The sequence below is a fragment of the Eurosta solidaginis genome, chromosome 5, assembly GCF_040869045.1.
Source record: "Eurosta solidaginis isolate ZX-2024a chromosome 5, ASM4086904v1, whole genome shotgun sequence".
NCBI classification, from domain to species: Eukaryota; Metazoa; Arthropoda; class Insecta; order Diptera; family Tephritidae; genus Eurosta; species Eurosta solidaginis.
Genome location: NC_090323.1, coordinates 110,619,728 through 110,643,166, shown reverse-complemented (window position 1 = coordinate 110,643,166; position 23,439 = coordinate 110,619,728). Strand labels below are relative to the sequence as shown.

The 23,439-nt window shown below is 37.7% G+C and overlaps 1 protein-coding gene across 1 annotated transcript in view; it reads left to right on the top strand.

The window, feature by feature from the left end:
* Window positions 1-14,760, top strand: part of LOC137233651 (protein odr-4 homolog) — a 314,386-nt gene extending 299,626 nt beyond the window's left edge. The window contains exon 5 of the mRNA XM_067756859.1: window positions 12,750-14,760. Within this exon, the coding sequence (XP_067612960.1) occupies window positions 12,750-13,620 (871 nt within the window). The 3' untranslated portion in view covers window positions 13,621-14,760. The remainder of the gene's footprint in view (window positions 1-12,749) is intronic.
* The last annotated feature ends 8,679 nt before the right edge of the window (window positions 14,761-23,439 follow it).

The window sequence follows — 23,439 nt, the reverse complement described above, 5'->3', positions numbered from 1 at the left end:
TTGTCTAGCATTTCGTTAGAATCGCCACACACAGACGGAGGTGGTACTGTGATGCATATTAGTTGGTCCACACTAGTTGAAGTGGGCGGAACAACTTCTACATCATCACAACTACTACATTCCCTGTAATCCTTGTCTCTATCAACATCATCATCGTCTTCTGAGTCACATACATCTGACAGATCAGAGAGATTATCATTCAGAGCTTCATTTATCTCTTTATCACTAAGTTTTTTCCTTGACATCTTTAATTTTTATCTTATTTTTTTAAATTAGCTGAATTAATTCGTCTAAAGCAATAAAAATAAGTTAAATGTGCACCGGTGATCACGCGGCACCAGTAAGTAATTTTACTTCCTGGGGCCGTGTGATCACCGGTGCACACACGGAAAATTGATGAAAAATCATGGAAAAAGTGAAAATTTTCACTTTCTGTTTGCAAATATACAATAAATGGACATGAACAGAAACTTTTCAGAAAAAAATATTTTGGCCCGAATGAGTAAATAGCGATTTTGGGGCTTGGCGCGAGATGTGTTAAAGTGGATGGCCCGAGAAACGTACTTTAGACTGTTTAAAATTATTGGGTTTTTTTGTTTTTTGTGAGTTGTTATATATTTATATATATCTTTATCTATATATATTTTTAGAGAGTGTGTTTGAGATGAATTGCGATATGGGGGATACACCGCAAGTGAGAATTTTGAGTTTCTTATTACGGCAATTAAAGTCCAACAACTTAAATATACCGCGTATGAAACCGCTACTTATTTATATACGTGTATATTAGGGTGGCCATTATTTTCCAAAGTTTTCCGATTCTCGATCTCACCCCCTAGAAATATGTGAATAGCCTAAAAACTAGAATATACAAAGTTTTAGGTCAATCGAAGAAGGGTTACAGGTGGTGCAAAGAGCTTGAAGTCCTGAAAAATGACGAATTTTTACAATTTCTTAAATTTGGTCAACCCTACTTCATTTGTTATGGGTGAAACGTAATTTATCGTGTTACTAGTATGTTCTAGAGATATTTGAATTTCAAATAAATCAAAAACAAAAAAATGAGTATACGTAAATGAGTTTGTTTCAAATTTTTTTATTCTACATTTTTTTTAAATACCTTTTTAAAACATACACATATATCTTGTAAAACTTTAGCTGACACGTATATAATATGATATTATTTCCTAGGATATAATTAATGATGATTTAGTATGTGATTCAAATTGTATTTTGTAATCAGTTACAACTTGTAAAAAGTATTGTTTTTCTTGTTCGTCATTTCTAAGTAGAATATAATACTTCCATAAGCTTTACTCCCCGTTCTGCTGTGTCCTTAACTACTTTTATATTTATAACAGTATCCTTAGCTTTTTTATAGGTTCCTGTATCCTCGCAGTATAGTGGGTCTACCTCCAGAAATTGAGATGATATCCCAAAACGACCAAAAAAATCAATTGTATTTCCTGTTAGAAAATCGTGTAGTTCTTTTTCTATGAATTTATTGGTTTCACTGGGCCTTAAGTGTAACCTCTTTAAATTTTCTGTTTCCTTGTCGCAGTTGTCTATGCTTTTGATTTTTTCCACAATATTTTTCTTCATGGTACAAGAGATGTCATCATCGAACAATGCCAATGCAATACATTCTTTAGACAGGTACCATAGGTGGTTACAAGACTTTTTTATTGCAATGTCAAATATTTTTTTATTAACATTTCTGTATTTATAAATTTCTTTAATAAAAGATAAGTCTTGAAGAGGTGCTATATGGGGATTGGTACAGTAAAACCAAAGCTCAACATAGAATTGTATAATAAACGCGCATATACTTCCTATCGAATTCTCTTCATATTCCGTTAGTTTAAACTGTTCACGAAATAAATAGATTTTTAAGCAATACAATGCCTTAGACATCCACCGAGTATGATGAGTTGGCTTTGGTACACGAAACTGTATGCCATCACTTGCTCCTAGACATATAGACGTTAATTCCAATAATTCCCTATAGTCATCTCTTACTATTTTCTTTTTCAACTATTCCTTTGAGGGTTTCTTAAAATAGTATCTCTGCTATCGCTTAAAAGTAATTTCAATTCGTTATTTTGTAGCAAATCTCTAAAACTATTTTTGTCGATGTTTTTGGAATTTTCTTGAAATCGCCGAAATAACTGAACGTCCTTACTAGTATTTACTGGAAAATAACTGTCAGCAGAACTTCATAAATATGATGAATACAAGGTAGATACAAAAGTTTTCGCTCTCCTCTAAATCTTTTTTGATTGACCTAAAACTTTGTATATATTTGTTTTTGAGCTATTCGCATATTTTTAGGCGGTGAGATTAAGAATCCAAACACTTTTTTCCCTCCATACAACGAAGGGCCATCCTAGTGTTTATGTATATTGAGAGTTACCGAAGTTCTGGATAATACCTGACCTTTTAAATTTTTTTTTGGGACTGTACCTCCTGTGTGCGTGGCTATATATCATTAGAAATTTGTGCTGATGTATTTGTTGTATATTGGTGTAGAAAATATTTGTTAACAAATATTAAACTGTGATGTTTTCTTGTTTTTTTTTTTGTTGAACTATTTTTTCCTTAATCAGAATTCTTCTAATTTGTGTGTTCATATGTTTTATTGTTATTTCGATTTTCACAGGTATGTATTCTATTGCAATTTTTTTGCACAGTTAATACTTTTTTTTTTTTTTTTTGTTTTTGAAACCCGTATTTTATTTATTTATATATATATGTCTATACGTGTGTTTTTTGTTTTTTTTTGTAAACGGTTAGGTATTTTTCCACTTTTTCACAGGGATTAAGGGTAAGTACATGTGTATATGGGTTTCGGTAAATTTCCGTGCTCTACAACTTCTTTTAATTTTTTTCTTTTTTAGATATTTTCAGGTAAGTATAACAGGGTAGGTTGGCGCACTTAGAACTTAAACTTTTTGTATTTAAATTTTCTTTTTCAGGCAAGAAAAATGCAAGAAATGGGTAAGTATTCGCACTTTTTTATTTTTTCAGGAGATTATTTTATTTTTTTTCACGCACTTTAGGGGCCACTCTAATACACTTTGTTATCTGCTCTTACTTGTATATATGTAATTATGTTGTCTTTTTAGTTTTCACTTCTTAGTTGATTTTGTGATTGTTTAAACTAGCTTATTATTTCACTTCTGTAGCTTTAATTTGTTTTACGTACCGCCACGATTAATTTACGAAACATTTTTGATTTCAGGTCGCTTGTTCGTTTTTAGTCCAAAAAGGCCCAATGTTTATTTTTAGATGGGGGAATGGGAATAACACGCCGATGCGCTAGGGAGAGAATTTTTCACAATAAGTAAACACACTTCACTTTAAATATTGACACTTCATGTGCTTTCCTTTAAACTTTATTTTATTTTAATCACTTTACACTTAAGATTTTTGCGATGCGGACGCGGCGGTAGTTAAAGACAGCTAACTCACTTACATATATGAAGGGAAGAACAACTAGAGCGGCTTTTGACCCCTTACAATTTTTAAAGGACCGTTACGTGACACTTATACATTTTGTATAAAGGAAAAAGATGAAAGGGTAGGGTTGCCGTCTGCACGCAATTTATACATAAATACAGGGGATTAAATTAATTGAGACTCATGTCTTCAACAACTACGTATGGATAAGCTATGTTGAGTATAAACATGCATATCCGTACGTATAGCGGCAGCAAATAAATAGACTAGCACCACGAAGAGAGGCCTTTACTGCTATAAATTCAATGTCAGAGCCGTTGTCCAACGACAGTAATTCCGACGGTAGGCTAGAGTCTACGGCTATAAGGACACCACCCGCTCTAGACACACGATCGCGCCTGTACACGACATAGTTCCAGGAGAAAATCTCTGAATTATAATTGTCTTCCCTAAGCCAGGTCTCAGCAAAGGCTATCACCTGCGCTGTCAACGAAAAACTGCTTAGAAATAACGAACTAAAATTGTTTTTTCTTTTTTTTTTCTATCCCAATTTTTTTATTTATTTCAATAACGACTATTTGGTCGTAATCTAGGCTTAGTTTTGCATTTTTTGTCTAATTGTTTATTTAGTAATTTTTTTTTGTATTAATTCAGTTGTTTCACTTCTCTTTCTCTCGATTTTTTGTTGTTGTACAAACAACTTATAATTAATCATATAATTTTCCCTACAATTGCTTTTATGATCATTTTGTCATTAGTAAGATGTTTTTTAAAATAATTTCCCGATATGGCTTCCTAAAGAAGCAGCGTATCTGCGTAACGGTGATCGTTTTGCGGGGTGGGCAAATAATCCAACTGGCAGGAATCTGTGATGCCCTGGTGGAAAACGTGTCTTTCTTTAGTTTTTTATGAACAATTGCGTGGTGGCAACGGCGCGCACTCACGTAATTGTTGAAAGAATGTTTAGGCGATAAAAAGGAAGAAAATAAAGACACCAAAAAGGTTTCGTATTAATACACGGAATATGTATGATTTTTATTAACAATTTGAAACAACAAGTGTTAAGAAAGAAGGTTTAAACAAATGTTGTGGAATAGAATTATATAATATAAAAAATAGCACTTACATGAGCGTGAGAATAAGGGCTACCACTCACATCTTTTTTTTTTTCGTACCAAAAGGCTTTTGAGAGTACCAAAAAAATTAGTTCCCAGTAATTAAAAGACAAATGGTTTTTTATCATTTATTATCTTTAATTAATTAAATTAGTTGAGCTGAAAGGCTGCGGTTAATGAATAAAACTTCCTTTTGGTTTGTTTTACATTCATAAATTTTAATTTTGGTCGATATTTCGACTTCAATCTGAAGTCATCATCAGGGCTGAAGACAAAACAATAACAATAGTTAATTACACAGAACATACTTATGAACACATACATGTCCATATGTGTAAGTCATATTTTGTTATTCATGTGTTCATATGTATGTTCTGTGTAATTAACTATTGTTTTTGTTTTGTCTTCAGCCCTGATGATGACTTCAGATTGAAGTCGAAATATCGACCAAAATTAAAATTTATGAATACAAAACAAACCAAAAGGGAGTTTTATTCATTAATTGCTGCCTTTCAGCTCAACTAATCTAATTAATTGCAACATTCAAGGCTACTAAATTTTTATCAAAATTTATTATTTTTAATAAAGAAACATAACATATACAAATTAAATCAACTTCATTAAATATGTGTATATATTTAAAGAAAAATGATTTAGCATATTGAAGCTTGAAATGCAAAAATTAAAAGGAACTATAATTTCAATACTGAGTTCAAAAATTAACATTTTCTTACATATGTATATCAGATATTTTCATGTTTTTTTCTTGTAGCATGAACTTACTATTTTATATGTTCAGAGTATCTTTCAGCAGACCATACATAATGCATTTCATTTCTAACTAACTCCTTACAAACCATAATATTGATGGATGGTCTTAACTCCTACACTATTTCTAAGTTTTTTTTGTAAAAGGTTAAGCGATGAAAACTTTCTTTCTGCAGCATCAGAGCTATGCGGCAAAGATAACAAATTAAAAATAAACTTAGTCAATTCGGGGAACATTATCTCTCCCAATCCATTTTTAAAGCTCCCTACCCTTTGCCAAAAAGAATTAATATCCAAATCACTTTTCAAATTATGGTCACTTAACTTAACCAAAGTCCATTGGCTAATGATTTTATCATAGTCATCACTTAAATGTTGAAATTTTAAAATGAGATCAAATATACAGCTATCACCATCAGACAAAACTTCTGATTTGGTCAATACCTCAACATAAAATTGTAAAATGCTGCTTTTTATTCTATTTTTATGATTGGGTGTTAAATTAGTTTTCAATAAAAATAGTTCCGCTTTTGACCCTATGCAAATGTTGTCCTTTTGCATATGATTGGAAACATTTTTGTAATTCATACTGACTTCAATCGGTCTGTCTTTTTTATGAAATTGCTTAAAATTAACAAAAAGTTAGATTTGATATTAGAATATAGATATGGCAGACGGCTTTGCTCTGACTGAAAGTCTTTGTTCAAGTTATTTATTTAACGGAAGTACATATGATAAAAATAGAAAAAACCGTTGGTGTCATTGTCCATTTTTTCAGCTAACTGATCAGAACGAATCGCATTGACCTCTAGTTTTGAAATATTAAAAAACAATTCTAAGCTGTCCCATTGTTCAAGGATGCGCAAACCAACTCCTTCTAATGACAGCCACCTTGTATGGGATGTTCCTAAAATTTTGTGTGGCTTTACAGCACAATAGTTCTGAAATTCTATAAAATCGTATACTCTCTTAGGACTATGCGAGAAAAAACCGTAAATATTTCGACATAGCCACTCTATATCCTGTGGCAGTTTTTTGCAAGCATAGATTGTACAGAAATGGAGCGAGTGACATGTACATTTTAAATAAAAAATATCTGCTTCCTTTTCAAATAAAGTTCTTACACTGTTTAAATGTCCCGAGATCACGTTTGCTCCGTCAGTAGCTAAACCAATAACATTTTTAGTTTGAAAAAATTCCTTAAAAGCTGCAAAAATTGAATTTGCATTACATTTTGGCAATTCGATTAAAGCAAGAAAATGGTCGCGAACAATTAGATTGGCGACATACCTAACTTTTTTGCGGAAACATCTGTTGTTTCGTCGATAAATAGAGAAAACTTACACGACTTAAGTTCCGAAACTAAGTCTTTCATTGTACTGAAACAAATTGTTTCCGCTAATCCCGTAGCTTAGTTCTTGCAATTTTCAAATGTTTTGACACTTCTTAGGCAGGACAGCGTTCAGCGAGCAACTCAGGCAAATAATGCATCAATGTAAATGGTAAATTGTGTGTTATCAGGAATATTACCAATGTATGGTCAGTGCTTTTGTATCATTTTGCTTATTTGCCACTTATTTAAATCTAAAACGGAGTCCATTGATATTTGCTTCTTTTTTGCTTCCATACTTTGAATATGGGCAGTAACAGTTTCATGCCTTTTTAGGTGTTGTTGTTGTTGTTGTAGCAATGCTCGCCCACCTAATAGCCGCGGCCGATCACAAATTGTCATCAATATCCTCTAACGGGAGTCCAAGGAAACTTGCCGTTTCAACAGGGGTGGACCATAAGGAAAGGGGTGTTAGAGGCGTTGGTTCCACATTACAATTGAAGAGATGGTTGGTGTCATGTGGGACACATTGCAAGCGGGGCATACATTTTGTATGTCGGGGTTGATCTGGATAGGTAAGAGTTTAACCTGTTACAGTATCCAGAACGAAGTTGAGCAAGAGTGACACGCGTTTCCCTGGGGAGTATGCGTTCCTCTTCCGCAAGTTTTGGATAATTTTCGTTAAGCACTGGATTCACTGGGCAATTCCCGGCATAAAGGTCCGACGCCTGGTTATGGAGTTCACCAAGGACCTGCTTGTGTTTTTTCACTTCATACGGCTGGGTTCTCAGGTGCCGTGTTTCCTCAAAATGCTTACGGAGATGACTCCTTAAGCCCCTAGGTGGTGCTGGTTCATCAATCAGATGTCTGTTGGGATGCCCAGGTTTCTGGGTATTCAACAGGAACTGTTTGGTCAGCATCTCATTTCTCTCCCTGATGGAGAGTATTCTCGCCTCATTATGCAGATGGTGTTCTGGGGACATAAGAAGACAGCCCGTGGCGATTCTGAGAGCAGTATTTTGGCAGGCCTGTAGTTTCTTCCAGTGGGCGATTTTTAGGCTTGGCGACCATATGGGTGACGCGTAGCACGTAATCGGCTGGCTAATTGCTTTGTATGTAGTCATGAGCGTTTCTTTATCTTTTCCCCAAGTACTGCCAGCGAGGGATTTGAGGATTTTGTTACGGCTCTGAATTCTCGGAACAATTGCGGCTGCGTGCTCACCAAAATGTAGATCCTGATCAAACGTCACACCCAAGATTTTGGGGTGTCGGACAGTCGGTAGCGTAGTGCCATCGACGTGGATGTTCAAAATGGTCGACATTTGGGACGTCCATGTTGTAAATAAGGTCGCGGAAGATTTAGTCGGTGATAATGCCAGGTTTCGCGAGGCGAAAAAACTGGAGAAATCAGGGAGGTAGCCGTTTATTTTATTGCATAGCGCATCGATCTTTGGGCCTGGGCCTGTGGCCATTATTGTGCAGTCATCGGCGTAGGAAACGATTGTGACTCCTTCCGGTGGTGAAGGTAGCTTAGATATGTAGAAATTAAACAAAAGTGGGGGTAGGACACCACCCTGTGGCACCCCCTGTTTAATTCTCCTTGGTTTTGATGTTTCGTTTCTAAATTGCACCGATGCCTGCCGACCACCCAGATAATTTGCGGTCCACCTTTTAAGACATGGGGGAAGGGTAGACCCTTCCAGGTCCTGCAGTAACGAGCCATGGTTGACCGTATCAAAAGCTTTTGATAGGTCTAGCGCTACGAGTACTGTTCTACGGTGGGGGTATTGATTTAAACCGCAATTTATCTGGGTGCTAATGGCATTTAGCGCGGTGGTAGTGCTATGGAGTTTTCTGAAGCCATGCTGATGAGGGGCTATCTGCAAATTTGCTTGGAAATAATGGAGCAAAATGGCTTCAAGCGTCTTTGCCACTGGCGATAGGAGAGATATCGGACGATACGACTCACCTATGTTGGCTGGTTTCCCAGGCTTTAGTAGCGGGACCACCTTGGCCATTTTCCATTTCTCAGGTATGACAAAGGTGGAAAGAGACAGATTGAAGACATGCGATAAATATTTGAACCCCTCTTTCCCTAGGTTTTTAAGCATCGGCATGGCTATGCCGTCTGGGCCCACTGCTTTGGATGGCTTAGCACGACCAATGGCGTCCTCAACCTCTTTAGCGGTGATGGTGATTGGTGACGCGCTGAATTTGTGTTTATGTGCGCGTCTATTGCCTCTCCATCTATCTTTGTCGACCGTAGGATGCATTATATATTGTCAGCAGAAAGCGGTCGCGCATTTTTTCGCGTCCGACAGCACTTTGTCGCCAAAGGCGATGGAAGCTTTGTCTTTGTGCTTAGTCGGATTCGATAGGGACTTTGCGGTGGACCAAAGTTTACCCACACCGGTAGAGAGGTTACAACCTCTTAGGTGCTCCTCCCATTTCGCCCGCTTGTGTTCATCTACAAGCAATCTGATGCGTTGGTTTATATCCCTTATTTGGGGGTCGCCTGGGTCAAGCTGTCTTATAAGGTCACGTTCTCTCGCTAAGTTTGCGGCCTCCGCCGGGAAGTGGGGCCGGATTTCGGGAATTCTCCCGGCGGGAATGAAATGTGCCGAGGCGGATTTAATGACCTTACGGAAGGCACGCTCCCCTTGGCGGGCATCAGTCGGGATAGGGAGGGCAGCTAGGCGGCTGTCTGTAAAGGATTTATATTCTTCCCACTTCCCCAAACTTTTGAGGTTTATGAAAGTGCGTTTTTCAGTGACGATGAAGTCGGCGTTACGCTCAAGCGAAATAAGTATGGGCAGGTGGTCGGATGCCAATGTTACCATCGGCTGCCAGTTGACGCAGTTTACGAGTTCTGCGCTCACGATTGAGATATCTGGCGAGCTGTGACAGCTTCCTACCACACGTGTGGGGGCGTCTCCGTTTATTGTGCAGAACGTCGTTTCTTCTATTTGATCAGCCAACATCTCACCCCTACTGTCCGCCCGCAAGTTTGAATGCCATAGATCATGATGGGCATTGAAATCGCCTAAGATAATGCGATTGTTGCCAGTGAGTAAAGCCCTGATATTAGGGCGGTATCCACTGGGGCAACAGGTGGCAGGAGGGATGTAGATGTCGATGATTTCTAGGTTTGCATCGCCTGACCGGACAGATAGGCCTTGACGTTCTAAGACATTGTCCCTGCAGTCGATGCCAGGATCAAATATACAATATTGCACAGAGTGGTGTATGATAAACGCGAGACCGCCTCCATTTCCGCTCTCGCGGTCTTTCCTGTGGACGTTATACCCAGAGCAGGTCTGCAATGCAGATTTTGCTGTGAGTTTAGTCTCTTGAATCGCAGCAATGCGGATGTTGTGCCGCTTCATGAAATCGACTATCTCCGTAATCTTCCCAGTTAGTCCATTACAGTTTAGCTGCAGAATTCTAAAGTGCATAAGGGGAGACGTCGCCACTCTGGGGGTAAATGACGGGTGAAGGCCAGGACGCAATTGCTGTTGTGGCCCTAGGACTGGGCGTCTTTGGGCAAGCATTGGGGTACCCGGATGATTTGGGTTTGCGACCTGGCAACATGGCGCGATGAAACCTGTCGGGGGGTTGCCGTCGCGGAGACCAGAGCATCTAGGGAAGTGGCACCACCCAAGGCAGGAGCTGCATTGGGCGGATGTCCCAAACATATATATTCTGTGCTGGCAAACGGTGAAAACGGAGGTAGGGACTAAGAGTCTGTTTCCCTGACCTACACGATTGCTGCCGGAAAAGATGGGGGGGGGGGGGGGGGGGGCAGGACGGGGGCAGGGGCTGTTGCTCAGCATTGCTTCCGACTCTACTACGAAGATTGTAGTTATGAGCGGTAGCAGCTGTTTGAGTTGTTGGCGCCGTGGGGCGCGAGCAACAGCGGGTACTTGTTGTGGCTTGCTGAGCAGCGGGGCTGCTGGAAAGTAGTGGGGGGGGGGCGCTTAGACGTAGACTACGGGACGCCCTTGGGCGTGAACAGCAAAGAGCCACAAAAGATTTATAAAAGTTACGTGGACGTCGGGTTTTGGGATCAAGCCCAGAACAACCTGGCCGATGCAACCATCCCTTGCACGAGACACACTGAACAGAGTATGACCGTCCTAAAAAGATTCTTTTCCGGCAGATGCAGCAAAACCATTTCTCAGGACCGGGGTCAGGAGACGGGCCCGGATTGGATTCGATGCCTTCCCGGAGTAAGAGAATATGGAGCAGTCCTGCTGCAAGGAGCTGCTGGGAGGATGATAATTTGTGGGAGGGACGAAACAAATTAGATGGGGTCACACTGAAATGACAATCCTTGGTCGGGAAAAATCCCGAGTCGCTCCGGTACATAGAACCGACTGCCTTGGGAAGCGCCTTTTTAGATGAGTCAGGTGATTGATTAAGCCTTTATTGCATACCTTACAAAAGGCTGAACAACCTTTGTTAGAGAGCCATTCAGAATTGGTGAGCCACTCTGGTCTAAATTTTCTTTTGTTTTCAGCACTGAAAAGTATTTGACATTACATAAAAAATTTTAGATACAAAAATGCACAAACATTTACGTCTCAGGCAAACTTTCATTTGAAGCATCTTGAAATGAATTATTGCAACTTTTTGTCTTTTAATTACGAGCCTGCAAACAAGCCACAAATTTAATGAACTTATTGCACTTGAAATTAGTTAAGTGTTCCTACTTATCCATCACTATATTTCTATGAAATGCTTGCTGATTTATTGCGTAGTGAAAAACAATTGTAGAGATGTTCAGTTCCCACTGAGAGTCGATGTTTTCGAACATCGATGGCTTTGCGATAACTTTGACAGTGTTGTCGATTTAAATGTGTTAACGTTCCGGTTTACATCTCAGTAATTCTAATTGCCTAACGAAAGTAGTATATGAAAAAATAGATTTAAAAAAAGTACCAAAATCAAAGACAGCGTACCAAATCGTTTTTAAAGTACCAGTTTGGGACGAACCTCTTTGCAACAAAAGCCTATGAACCCACAATGCAGCGCCTTCGTTGGGTTTCCCCGCAACAACAAAGTTGCTACACCGCGGGAGCATAGCAGTAAAGATATAAATATGCATTCGTACTACCACTCACACATGCCGTGTGTGCTAGTGACCACAAGCATATATGGGTGGTAGTTAATTGTGTCACGAGGGAGGGCAGATATATTTAGGTCTGTGACCTAAACATTTTATGTTGCTTTTATTTGTCTGTAAGTAATTTGTTATTATATTAATTTGTCATCTACAAAACCGGGTTTGTTATTTTTGTAAAATGTGTATTTTACAAGTTATTTCATATTAAATTATTACATTGAAAATAAGATTTTTTTGCTTTTTAAATATTGCTTATTATCAGAGAATCCCAGAAACTCACTGAACAACTGCTTTTTAACCCACTTAATAGTAGGACTACTTTTGTCGTCTTCACTCCAAGCAGTCAAAACGAAAACGAAGCAGGTTTCTCTAAATTTTGTCCTTGTCGGGCTACAAAAAGATATATTACCTGATATGCAAAGTCACTGTTTTTTTGTTACAGTGCAAAGTGGACCGCCGAAAGATATTAGGGCGATTTTGATAAATTTAGTTTGATTTTTGAGAGTTTATTCGATTTGGTGGCAAGGTTTATTGTTTAATAACTATTTAATTAACATTAAGGAAAATAAATCTGAAAATAAACAATAGATATATTAAAGGTTACAGCGTGTGACCGTCCTTAGTAAACTTTTTTCTGGCAGTCGCAATAAAACCATTTCTTTGGGCCGGGGTTAGGTTCAACACCTTCCCGAATAAAAAGAGTATTTAGCAATCCGGCTGCTGGGATCTGCTTTGGGGATGACGGTTTGTGGGAAGGACGTAACAAGTTAAATGGGGTTATACGAAACGACAGCGGTTGTTCAATTTTATTGTTATTATTGTTGTTGTTATTATTATTATTATTACTACTATAATTATTATTACTACTTATATTGGTAGTAATTTATTATCCATTCATAATATTATATTTTTAATGTATATAGCTTATGATAAATATTTTTTTGCATTTCAGCGGAGGAACTTTTGAATCTGTGAAATACAATTACCTAGATAAGCCTAATCAATGGCATGCATTTGAATGTTTATACGATTTAGATGACATATTCCCAATCTTTGATGACACTCAAAAAATCAACATTGAAAATCAATTTCAGCATGCGATATATGCTACCAAGCGGAAACTATCTGGATGCGAAATATTTATAGAAAATACTTGTGTGGATGATTCCTTGTCAGTAGAAGTGTTTGTAGCTGGCAACAGGAAACGAGCCTCGAACGAAAACTTCAAAGCTACTGTGTTTTTAGCAGTTAAAAGGCACCATAATAACGAGAAATCTGTAAAAGTGCGAAAATTCAATGGAACTATTCGTTTTTTAGGCATAATTTCTTCTCGAATATGGTGTAATAATAAAAATTCTTTAGGGGATGCTAAAAGATTTATACGTAATGATATATTACGTTCACTAGCGGCACGTGTTCAAGTGTACTGTGATGGATTGACAGATCCTCATGTTAGCAACGATGCAATATTTATAAGTGAACCGCCACGTAGAGTTTTTTTCAGCATATTTGTCGATGGTGCAATGAATCCAATACAATTTTCAGAATATATATTTCGGGGGGAAGCTCCAACAGTAGCTGTAGCACAAGCAAAGCAGATCCTTGATTTGGATATCAGTACTGAAAACATTGTCGCAGATTTAGAAGGATTGCCTGACGATGAGATAATTAGTGATATATCCTTATCTCATTTACCGAAAACTTCATCACAAGCAATATTTAATTCCCCAAAATATTTAACACGCTCTATGTATATCTTAAGCATAGCTGTATCCCTTCTAGTCCTTTTGTTGTCAGTTTGGTTACACTATCTCCTAAACTAGTTGTAATACTTTTTTATGAGTTAAATAAATAAATCCAACTTTAAGTAGTGTCCATTTAGTCGTTATTTTGTCGATTAATTAAAATTATACACTCCAAATATTTGCATTTTGCGAAAGCAAGATAGCCGACCGACATATCTGACATGTAATAATCTAGCTCCAAAGGATGAGACATATGAAAAAGTTTATATTTTTTTATTTATTTCTGACTAACATATCCCGCAGACTTTGCTCTGCCCTAACTTTGGTCTGTCTGCAAATTAAAGTTTATTAAAGCTCGACTTCTTAATTTCTCTTCAGCCTAAAAACTAAACTACAATTTTCATTAGACTCTTATTTATAAACCTCTTCATTTGAATTGCAATATTTAAAGAATCCTGTATATATTAAGGATTTTAATTGAATGAATTCATGTGTCTGAACTCCCTTTATTCTTCTGATGAAATGTTCTTGTTTTTGACAATTTAAATTTTTAAATATCCTTACATTAATTTCAGTTTGGTTTTCTTTTCTTGGCGGCCGCCGTGCTGTGATGGTAGCGTGCTCCGCCTATCACACCGTATGCCCTGGGTTCACACCCCGGGAAAAGCAACATCAAAATTTTAGAAATAAGGTTTTTCAATTAGAAGAAATTTTTTTTAAGCGGGGTAGCCCCTCGGCAGTGTTTGGCAAGCACTCCCAGTGTATTTCTGCCATAAAAAGCTCTCAGTGAAAACTCATCTGCCGTTCGGAGTCGGCATAAAACATGTAGGTCCCGTCCGGCCAATTTGTAGGGAGAATCAAGAGGAGCAAGACGCAAATTGGAAGAGAAGCTCGGCCTTAGATCTCTTCGGAGGTTATCGCGCCTTACATTTATTTATTATGTAATCATCAACCGAAGTAGTTACTCACACGTACACCCGCATATGGCTATAAGAAAAACATAAACTACAAATATACATGTATATAGATGGTAACCAAGCAGGAGATACAAAAGTTCTAGAAGGTGAAACGTCTAGACCTTAGGAGAAATATGCGAACGAAGCAACGGAGCAGCGCGAGCTGAGTAATCAGTAATCAGTTTTGATTTAAACACGCAATTGTGAAGTGTGTGATATTGAAGTATAATTGTAGACTAAATAAAGACCACATTGCAATATTGATTATTGGAGTTATTTATTCGACAGTTCAGCGATACGAACGTTAGCAGAAGGTTTCAAATAAGCGGAATTTCCCCAAATTCGTTACAATTGGTGTCAAAGAGGAATTGTTGAATAAATTCGGAAGATTTCAAATACAACTTGGACATGGCGAGGTTAAGTGAATTGAAGATCCAGCAACTAGAAAAGGAATTGGAGAACCGTGGCTTGAAAACAACCGGCAATAAGACTGAACTTCAAGCACGGCTACGAGAGGTTATGAAATCAGAAGGAATTAATGTGGACGAGCATGCCTTCCATCCTGATGGGGACGAGACCTTAACAAAAATGAAAGAGAAAAACGAAACATTGCAGATAGTTACGAGCACAGACTTGAACATGATATTGGCTGCAATATCTGCACAAACATCGACAGTAACATCTAAGATGGAAGCACGCATAACAGAAATGTCATCACAAATTTTATTTATTTAAAATTATACTCGACTCGAAAACGAAGCGGTCGACTGCAAAGAATAATAGATTCAATTACAAGAAAAGAACGTACATAAACTTACAAGCCAAGAACTAAAGTAAAATATATATAATGATCCGCATTACAATTTCAGTTATAATATACAGAAAGTAACAATGTTATTTAAGAATTTATATAAGTGTGCACAGTGGGGGTCCACCGTGAGGAGCTCAGAAAGGAGTTTACGCGAGGTGCTCAGAAAGAGCTCTGTGCTCATAAGGGGGCTGACGCGACGTGCTCATAAAGGAGCCGGATGCCCAGTAGGGGGAACACACGAACTGCATGCAACGAGGTTAAAAGTTTTATTTTATTTATTTATTTCGTTTAAAATATCAGGCCAAGCACAAGAGTATGGCAGTATGAAAAGCAGCAAATGAACATTCGAAGCTAATACAATTGTACAGGTCATTATATCGTGAGCACCAAATCCGCATAGGATTATTTCTGACAAAGTTTTGTCGGCAAAGAGGTAAATAAAAAGGCACAAAGTATCTAGAAGTCCTATTAGGGATAGCAAAATCTAGTCTACTGACCAGATCAGGGGAGTCAATCTCACAGATGATCAGCTTATGAATGAACATTACACCAAGTAATATTCGACGAGTTTCAAGAGCTGGCAAATTAATTAAAAGAAGTATATTCCTATATGGTAGAAGATGAAGATTTGAATCCCAGTTGAGACCTCGTAGTGCAAAAATTTTGTTTCTGGGCTGACTCAATCCGATTTAAATTGTTTTGATAGTTGGAGACCAGACACTTCAACAGTACTCGAGAATAGGACGTACCAACGAGGTATAAAGTATTTTGTAAAGTAAATAAGGGTCATCAAACTCTTTAGCCCATCGTTTTATAAATCCTAGTACACCAGTTACTTTGTTTATAGTAGTTGAGATATGTAAGATAAAACTTAATTTCGGATCAGAAAGAACACATAGATCACATACAACAGATATACGCTCAAAAGAGATGCAATTTAGCATATAAAATGCCAGAAACGGTTTCACTGTGCAACAATAGTACAATTAAAAAATGTAAATTTGCTGAACACCAACTTTGAAAAGAGCCAAGATCGGCCTGAAGCTGGTCAAAACTGAATGAGTCTGAGGGCAAAAATGTGTGACAAAGTTTTACGTCATCAGCATACATTAAAGTTTTAGAGTATAAGATAACTTGTGGTAAGTCATTAATGAACAAAGTAAAGGGTAAGGGACCCAAATGACTGCCCTGAGCACACCAGAGATTACATTAATCGACTTTGAACAATTGGTTTTGAACAAAACTCGTTTAGTTCTGTTTTCGAGATAACTTTCGATCCATTCAAAGGACGCTTAGGAAAATCCAGAAGATCAGGCTTGATAAGTAAAAGCTCATGATTAACAGAGTTGAATGCTTAGCTAAAGTCATTGTAAATGACATCCGTTTGTTTACAATCTAAAATTAGGACATAATTCGAGCAAGTTGGTTGTTGTTGATCTCCGACGCACAAAACCGTGCTGACAAGGTGATATTAAAGGGCTACACAGATGCTGAAGTTGGTAAGTAATAATCTGTTCAAAAGATTAAGGAATAGCTGAGAGTTTATCTATGCTCCTGTAGTTCTCTATATTAGACCTACTATCCTTTTTATGCAAAGGTATGATAAACGATTGCTTCCAAATAGAAGGGACTAATGCGGATTCCAGAGATAGTTTGAATAATTTTAAGATGGGCTCAGATAAGTTTAGAGCACAGTACTTAAGCACACAACTGGGAACTCCATCTGGGCTTGTGAAACATTGCAAGAGTTTGCATCGGATGTTGAAGGGCTGGCACATTTAGCGAATGCGGACTCACCCGTGAAATACACCGAAAGGGTCAAAATCCAGAGCTTTCTTAATGGAATACGGGATGTTGAAACGCAGCGAGCGACATACGCAAATCCAAAGCCAACATTTGCTGAAACAGTATCCCATGCGCTGCCTCAGGAAACAGCATCGCTCCTGTGTAAGCTAGTTTTCAAAGCACGCCGTGTGGAGGTAGAAAGGCCAGACTGGGTGAACACAATATTGGAGGCGTTGAAAGGATTGAAAAAGCGGAGTGAAAGAGTTATCAAATGCGGGAAGCCCGGTCACATTGGACGTCATTGCGATCTTGATAAGAGTGGTTTCAACAGCACGGGTGGTCCTAATAACAAAGCTAGAGGGGACGAGTAAGATGTAATGATCGAGAGCTAGCTCCAGCTATTGAATGTCCTGTGATATCTGTGTCGCAAATTGGAAGGAAATCAAACAGTCTTACCGTCAGACGAAATTTGGGTGGCAAAGAACGTGTACTGACTGTAGATACGGGCGCATCTCATTCCTTAATCCGATCTGACTTGTTCAACAGGAGAGTAAAACCGTTACCTGGAGCAAGGTTGCGTATGGTTACTGGCGAGTATAACCCAGTCCAGGGAGAAGTGATCTGTGAAGTCTTAATTGGGAAGGTAATGGTTCTACACAAATTCGTTGTGGCGGAGATCGTTGATGAAGTCATATTGGGAGTGGACTTCTTAGTTGACTATGACATCAGGATCGATATGCGAAGAAAGATTATGAGCTATAAGAACAAGGATGTGCCACTTAACTTCAGTTTGGAGAAAGGGCTCAGCAGTAAGCAAGTGCTGGTGGAGGAGATTCGACAGAGACCACAAAAGTCAAGGAAAGTAGATCGGGCAAAGATTGATGGAACGAATGGGCCAAACAAATCAAAACCGAAGTTACCTGCGAGAGAAACACTGGCATTGACAAACCAAAATGGACGCACAAAAACGAAGGAAAGAATTTCCCAGAAAGAATGCGAGGGTAGTTTCAAGCCAGGGCGCACTACTGTTGTGAAACGTGGGAACGATACTAATTATGCAAGGCCAATCCGTCAAGCGCAAGCTCTACGAAGTAGTTCATTGGCCAAACAACAGAGTGTGAGGGAACGAATCAGGATAATGAATACCAGGATGAAACACAGGTACGACAAGAACAATAATTCGGAAGGTTTCCGGGAGGGAGATTTGATACTGCTATACAACCCTCACCAGCGGAAAGGTGTTCCATCAAAATTTTGGCGCAGTTGGGAAGGCCCGTACAAAGTTGTGAAGAAGATCAGTGATACCATCTACCGCATACAAACCATTGGGAAACCACGAAATAGAGGGGTGTTTCATTTGGAGATTCTAGCAGCGTTTAGATCGAGAGATTTGTCAGATCGGGTCGATCAGACTTGGAGGGCAGTGTGACGAATATTAGCAACGCTAAGAGATACTATCATCTCTAAGCCAATGCTAAGCAGTGACTTGTATGCACATCAACAAATCGATCATTATGTCTATACATATGTCCATACAAGCAGCGGAGAGCAACGCACAAACACATGCGTATATCTCAGATACTCTCAAAAGTAGGCAATCATCAGTGGAAGTATCACTCACATATACACGCGCATGGGCTATGTGAGGAGCTATAATAATCGTGCATCTGTAGTTATAGCTGAGACATTTATAGCTGGTAAACGAGTAGTAAATTCTAGAAATAGAAACGCCTAGAAGTATGCGAACGAGATATTACAGAGTATAAAAGGACTTAAAGCTGAGAATCAGGAATCAGTTTGATTTAAGCACGCTATCTGTCGAGAAGTAGAAGTGTTACTGTGAAAGTAGTCTAATAAAGACCATTTGGCATTATTGAATATTGGAGTTATTTATTCAACAGTTTAGAGATTCGAACGTTAGCAGAAGGTTGCAATTAAGAGGAATTGCACTAAATTCGTTGCAATATTATTCGAACTTTTTAAGTTATCTTATATATAAATAGACATGATGAAAAATGTGGAACCGTTTTCTGCTAAACTGTTATTCCGAGGTATACAAATTATATATGTATTGATAGGAAATTTTAAGCTGCGCTGTTATGCATAAATAAAAAAATTTGAAAAATCATTTTAATATAAAAAATTTAGCATAAAAGTCACACCACTACACATGCACTTATTCATACTATAGACACGCTGTGTGTGCGTACTTGCTTTTTGTGTACTATGCTGAATCGTGAGCATGGCCGAGGAGTTGCTTTGTATACAAAAAAATGAAACAAAAATATATAGCTGATCATGCATCAAGTCTATTTCTTTTCTTTCCTTTGCTTTCCTTTCTTTTCCATTCGATTCTTTTATTTTCCTTTCCTTTCCTTTCTTTTCTTTTCTTTTCTTTTCTTTGGTTTCCTTTCCTTTTCTTTGCTTTCCTTTCCTTCCTTTCTTTTTTTCCTTTCCTTTCCATTCCTTTCATTTCCTTTTCTTTCCTCTCCTTTCCATTCCTTTTCTTTCCTTTCCTTTCCTTTTCTTTATTTTCCTTTCCTTTCTTTTAATTTTCTTTTTATCTCCTTTCTTTTACTTTCATTTCTCTTCCATTCATAGTCCTTCATATCCTTTCCTTCCTTTCTTTTACTTTCCTTTCCTTTTCTTTCCTTTCCTGTACTTTGCTTTCCTTTCCTTTCATTTCCTTTCCATTTCATTCCTTTTCTTCACTTTCCTTCCTTTTAATTTTGTTTTTATTTTCTTTCTTTTACTTTCATTTCTCTTCCATTCATATTCTTTCCTTTCCTTCCTTTCTTTTCCTTTCGTTTCTTTTCCTTTCCTTTCCTTTCCTTGCCTTTTCTTTCCATTCCTCTTCTTTTCTTTCATTTCCCTTCCATCGATTTTCCTTCATTTCCTTTCCTTTCCTTTCTTTTTCTTTCCTTTCCCTACCTTTCCTTTTCCTACCTTTTGTTTACGAGAAGCAGATTGATTAAATCATACCCTTCCTGCCAGAGCAATATGAAATTTCCCTATTTTGAGCTTATTTATTCACTATATTACCCATCGAATGTTCTATTATTATACTAAAATGACAAATTACTTTTACTTCAGTATTGAAATTGTTAAATTTAGCAATATATTAATATTAATAAACATTTTAACGTTTTTAAATAACTCTTTTCTTACTAAGGTAAATATCGTTAAGTATGAACAATAAAAATTGTATATATTATTTTAACTGCTTATGTGGTTGAATTTCAACCACTGGGTGAATTCTAGTAAGGATAAATATCCGAAAGAACACGATGGGATGAGTAGGTAGACTTAAAAAAGTCAGCAAATAAATCTGCGATTTCGTGATCAGAATTAGCGCTTAGATAAACTAAGATGGAAAACCAGAAGTTTTCCTTTTCGAGTTAACGAAACTATAAAAACATTTCGGGTTGTTAACAAATTGAAGTTTGCAGCAGGATATGTAATTTTTATAACAGTATTGGTTGAGACGATGAAAATTGGATCGAGCAACTAAATAGTTAGAAAAGTCTGCAGATTTTTCAAATCTTTTAAAGCGCTTAAAGAATCTTGATTTAATATTATTTAGTCTTAATAACTGCCTAGAGAACCAAGGCGGTTTACTTGTTGTCACACGAGCAAAGCGGATGGGAACACAACTATTAAAGAAGCCATCAAGTGTGCTGTAAAATATTGAGGTTGCTGATTCTACATCATTGCTCGAGTAAAGATTTGACCAGTCATGTTCAGCAATCAGTTCATTTAGCTTAATAAAATTCGTCTTATAAAAGCATCTTGAACCGGGTCCAGTACAATCTCAAGCGTAGGATGAAGAAGGTCTTCAGGAAGGGATAAGGGGGGAATTCGGGTTTGGGTAGTGCCCACAGTGTCATCTGTAAACACTTGGTCTAAAATCTTGTTTTTGCAGTTTAATATATTGTTAATTTGAACAACAGATGTGTCTACCAGGCAATTAAAAAATTCATGCGAAGTATTAGGAGTCGTGACATTAACTGTTGATTACTGTTGATAAATTAAAATCACCGAGAACTATTAGGTGGTATTTGTCTCGAAGTTTCGAGTACAAATTACAAATAGCTAAGCTATGACAAGTATAAACATGTATATCGGGTCTTGGCGGTATTTACGAGGAACAGATGAATAAACTACAATCATACAATGAGATCTTCACAGCTACAAACTCTAAATCAGCTGCGATGCTACCCGATTGCGCCGATACACTGCGTAATTATCTGCGAAAAGCTCAGAGTTAAAATTATCATCTTTTAACCAGGTTTGAGTAAAGGCTGTAACTTGCGCAGTAAAAACAAAACTATTAAGAAAAAATGTACTAAATTTCGATCTTAGGCCACGGATATTTTGATAGTTAATAATTACTTTTGTGCTGTTCCCGCAGAGATGTTTAAGTTTTTTGAATCTCTTAAAGGATTTGGCTTTTTAGTGTACAAATGTACCACTGAATGTTCCGGCCAAAAAGAATAATACAAGACTATCAAAATAAGCTTCAGGCACTGATATTTTAAATGAAGAAATTTCCCTCTTGAATTTATAAGCACTTATATTTGAAGAATCAGAAATATCTAACTTATTAACTATGTAGTCAACAATGCCATCTTCCATAAGCGATGCATGTAGCCGTGAAACGAAAATTGTCCTACGAGGCGGCACGGCAGTCACTTTTCTGGGACGCTCAGTACCTATTTGTTTTAGGTAAAGGCTCCACAGTGGAAGAAGAAGAACCATGGTCTAGTGCAATTGAAGTACTCGTAGTAGCAGGAATGTCAGTGTTGGTAGCATTTACATTTTCATTACCATTCATGATTCAATTACGATCAGGGTTGCCGCTAATTTAAATTTTTATTAACCAGAATTTTCCCAAAAAGTAACCAAAAGTGGAAAATGTTAACCAAAACGAAAAAGCTTGCGTTTTTGCTGGCAGCATTTATATTTATGTTATTTTAGCGTACATATAACGTAAACACAGTTACATAAAATTTGATAAAACAAAAACTTAAAATAATGTTACATGCTGTGTGCATGAGTATCAAATTAAATATTTTTAACATTAGAAGTAATTACATACCTAATTGTGTAATATGATCAAAAGTAAATGCAATTACAAATAAACGGTTTCACTGTGCAACAATAGTACAATTAAAAAAATGTAAATTTGCTGAACACCAACTTTGAAAAGAGCCAAGATCGGCCTGAAGCTGGTCAAAACTGAATGAGTCTGAGGGCAAAAATGTGTGACAAAGTTTTACGTCATCAGCATACATTAAAGTTTTAGAGTATAAGATAACTTGTGGTAAGTCATTAATGAACAAAGTAAAGGGTAAGGGACCCAAATGACTGCCCTGGGCACACCAGAGATTACATTAATCGACTTTGAACAATTGGTTTTGAACAAAACTCGTTTAGTTCTGTTTTCGAGATAACTTTCGATCCATTCAAAAGACGCTTAGGAAAATCCAGAAGATCAAGCTTGAGAAGTAAAAGCTCATGATTAACAGAGTTGAATGCTTTGCTAAAGTCAGTGTAAATGACATCCGTTTGTTTACAATCTAAAATTAGGACATAATTCGAGCAAGTTGGTTGTTGTTGATCTCCGACGCACAAAACCGTGCTGACAAGGTGATATTAAAGGGCTACACAGATGCTGAAGTTGGCAAGTAATAATCTGTTCAAAAGATTAAGGAATAGCTGAGAGTTTAGCTATGCTCCTGTAGTTCTCTATATTAGACCTACTACCCTTTTTATGCAAAGGTATGATAAACGATTGCTTCCAAATAGAAGGGACTAATGCGGATTCCAGAGATAGTTTGAATAATTTTAAGATGGGCTCAGATAAGTTTAGAGCACAGTACTTAAGCACACAACTGGGAACTCCATCTGGGCTTGTGAAACATTGCAAGAGTTTGCATCGGATGTTGAAGGGCTGGCACATTTAGCGAATGCGGACTCACCCTTGAAATACACCGAAAGGGTCAAAATCCAGAGCTTTCTTAATGGAATACGGGATGTTGAAACGCAGCGAGCGACATACGCAAATCCAAAGCCAACATTTGCTGAAACAGTATCCCATGCGCTGCCTCAGGAAACAGCATCGCTCCTGTGTAAGCTAGTTTTCAAAGCACGCCGTGTGGAGGTAGAAAGGCCAGACTGGGTGAACACAATATTGGAGGCGTTGAAAGGATTGAAAAAGTGGAGTGAAAGAGTTATCAAATGCGGGAAGCCCGGTCACATTGGACGTCATTGCGATCTTGATAAGAGTGGTTTCAACAGCACGGGTGGTCTTAATAACAAGGCTAGAGGGGACGAGCAAGAGCG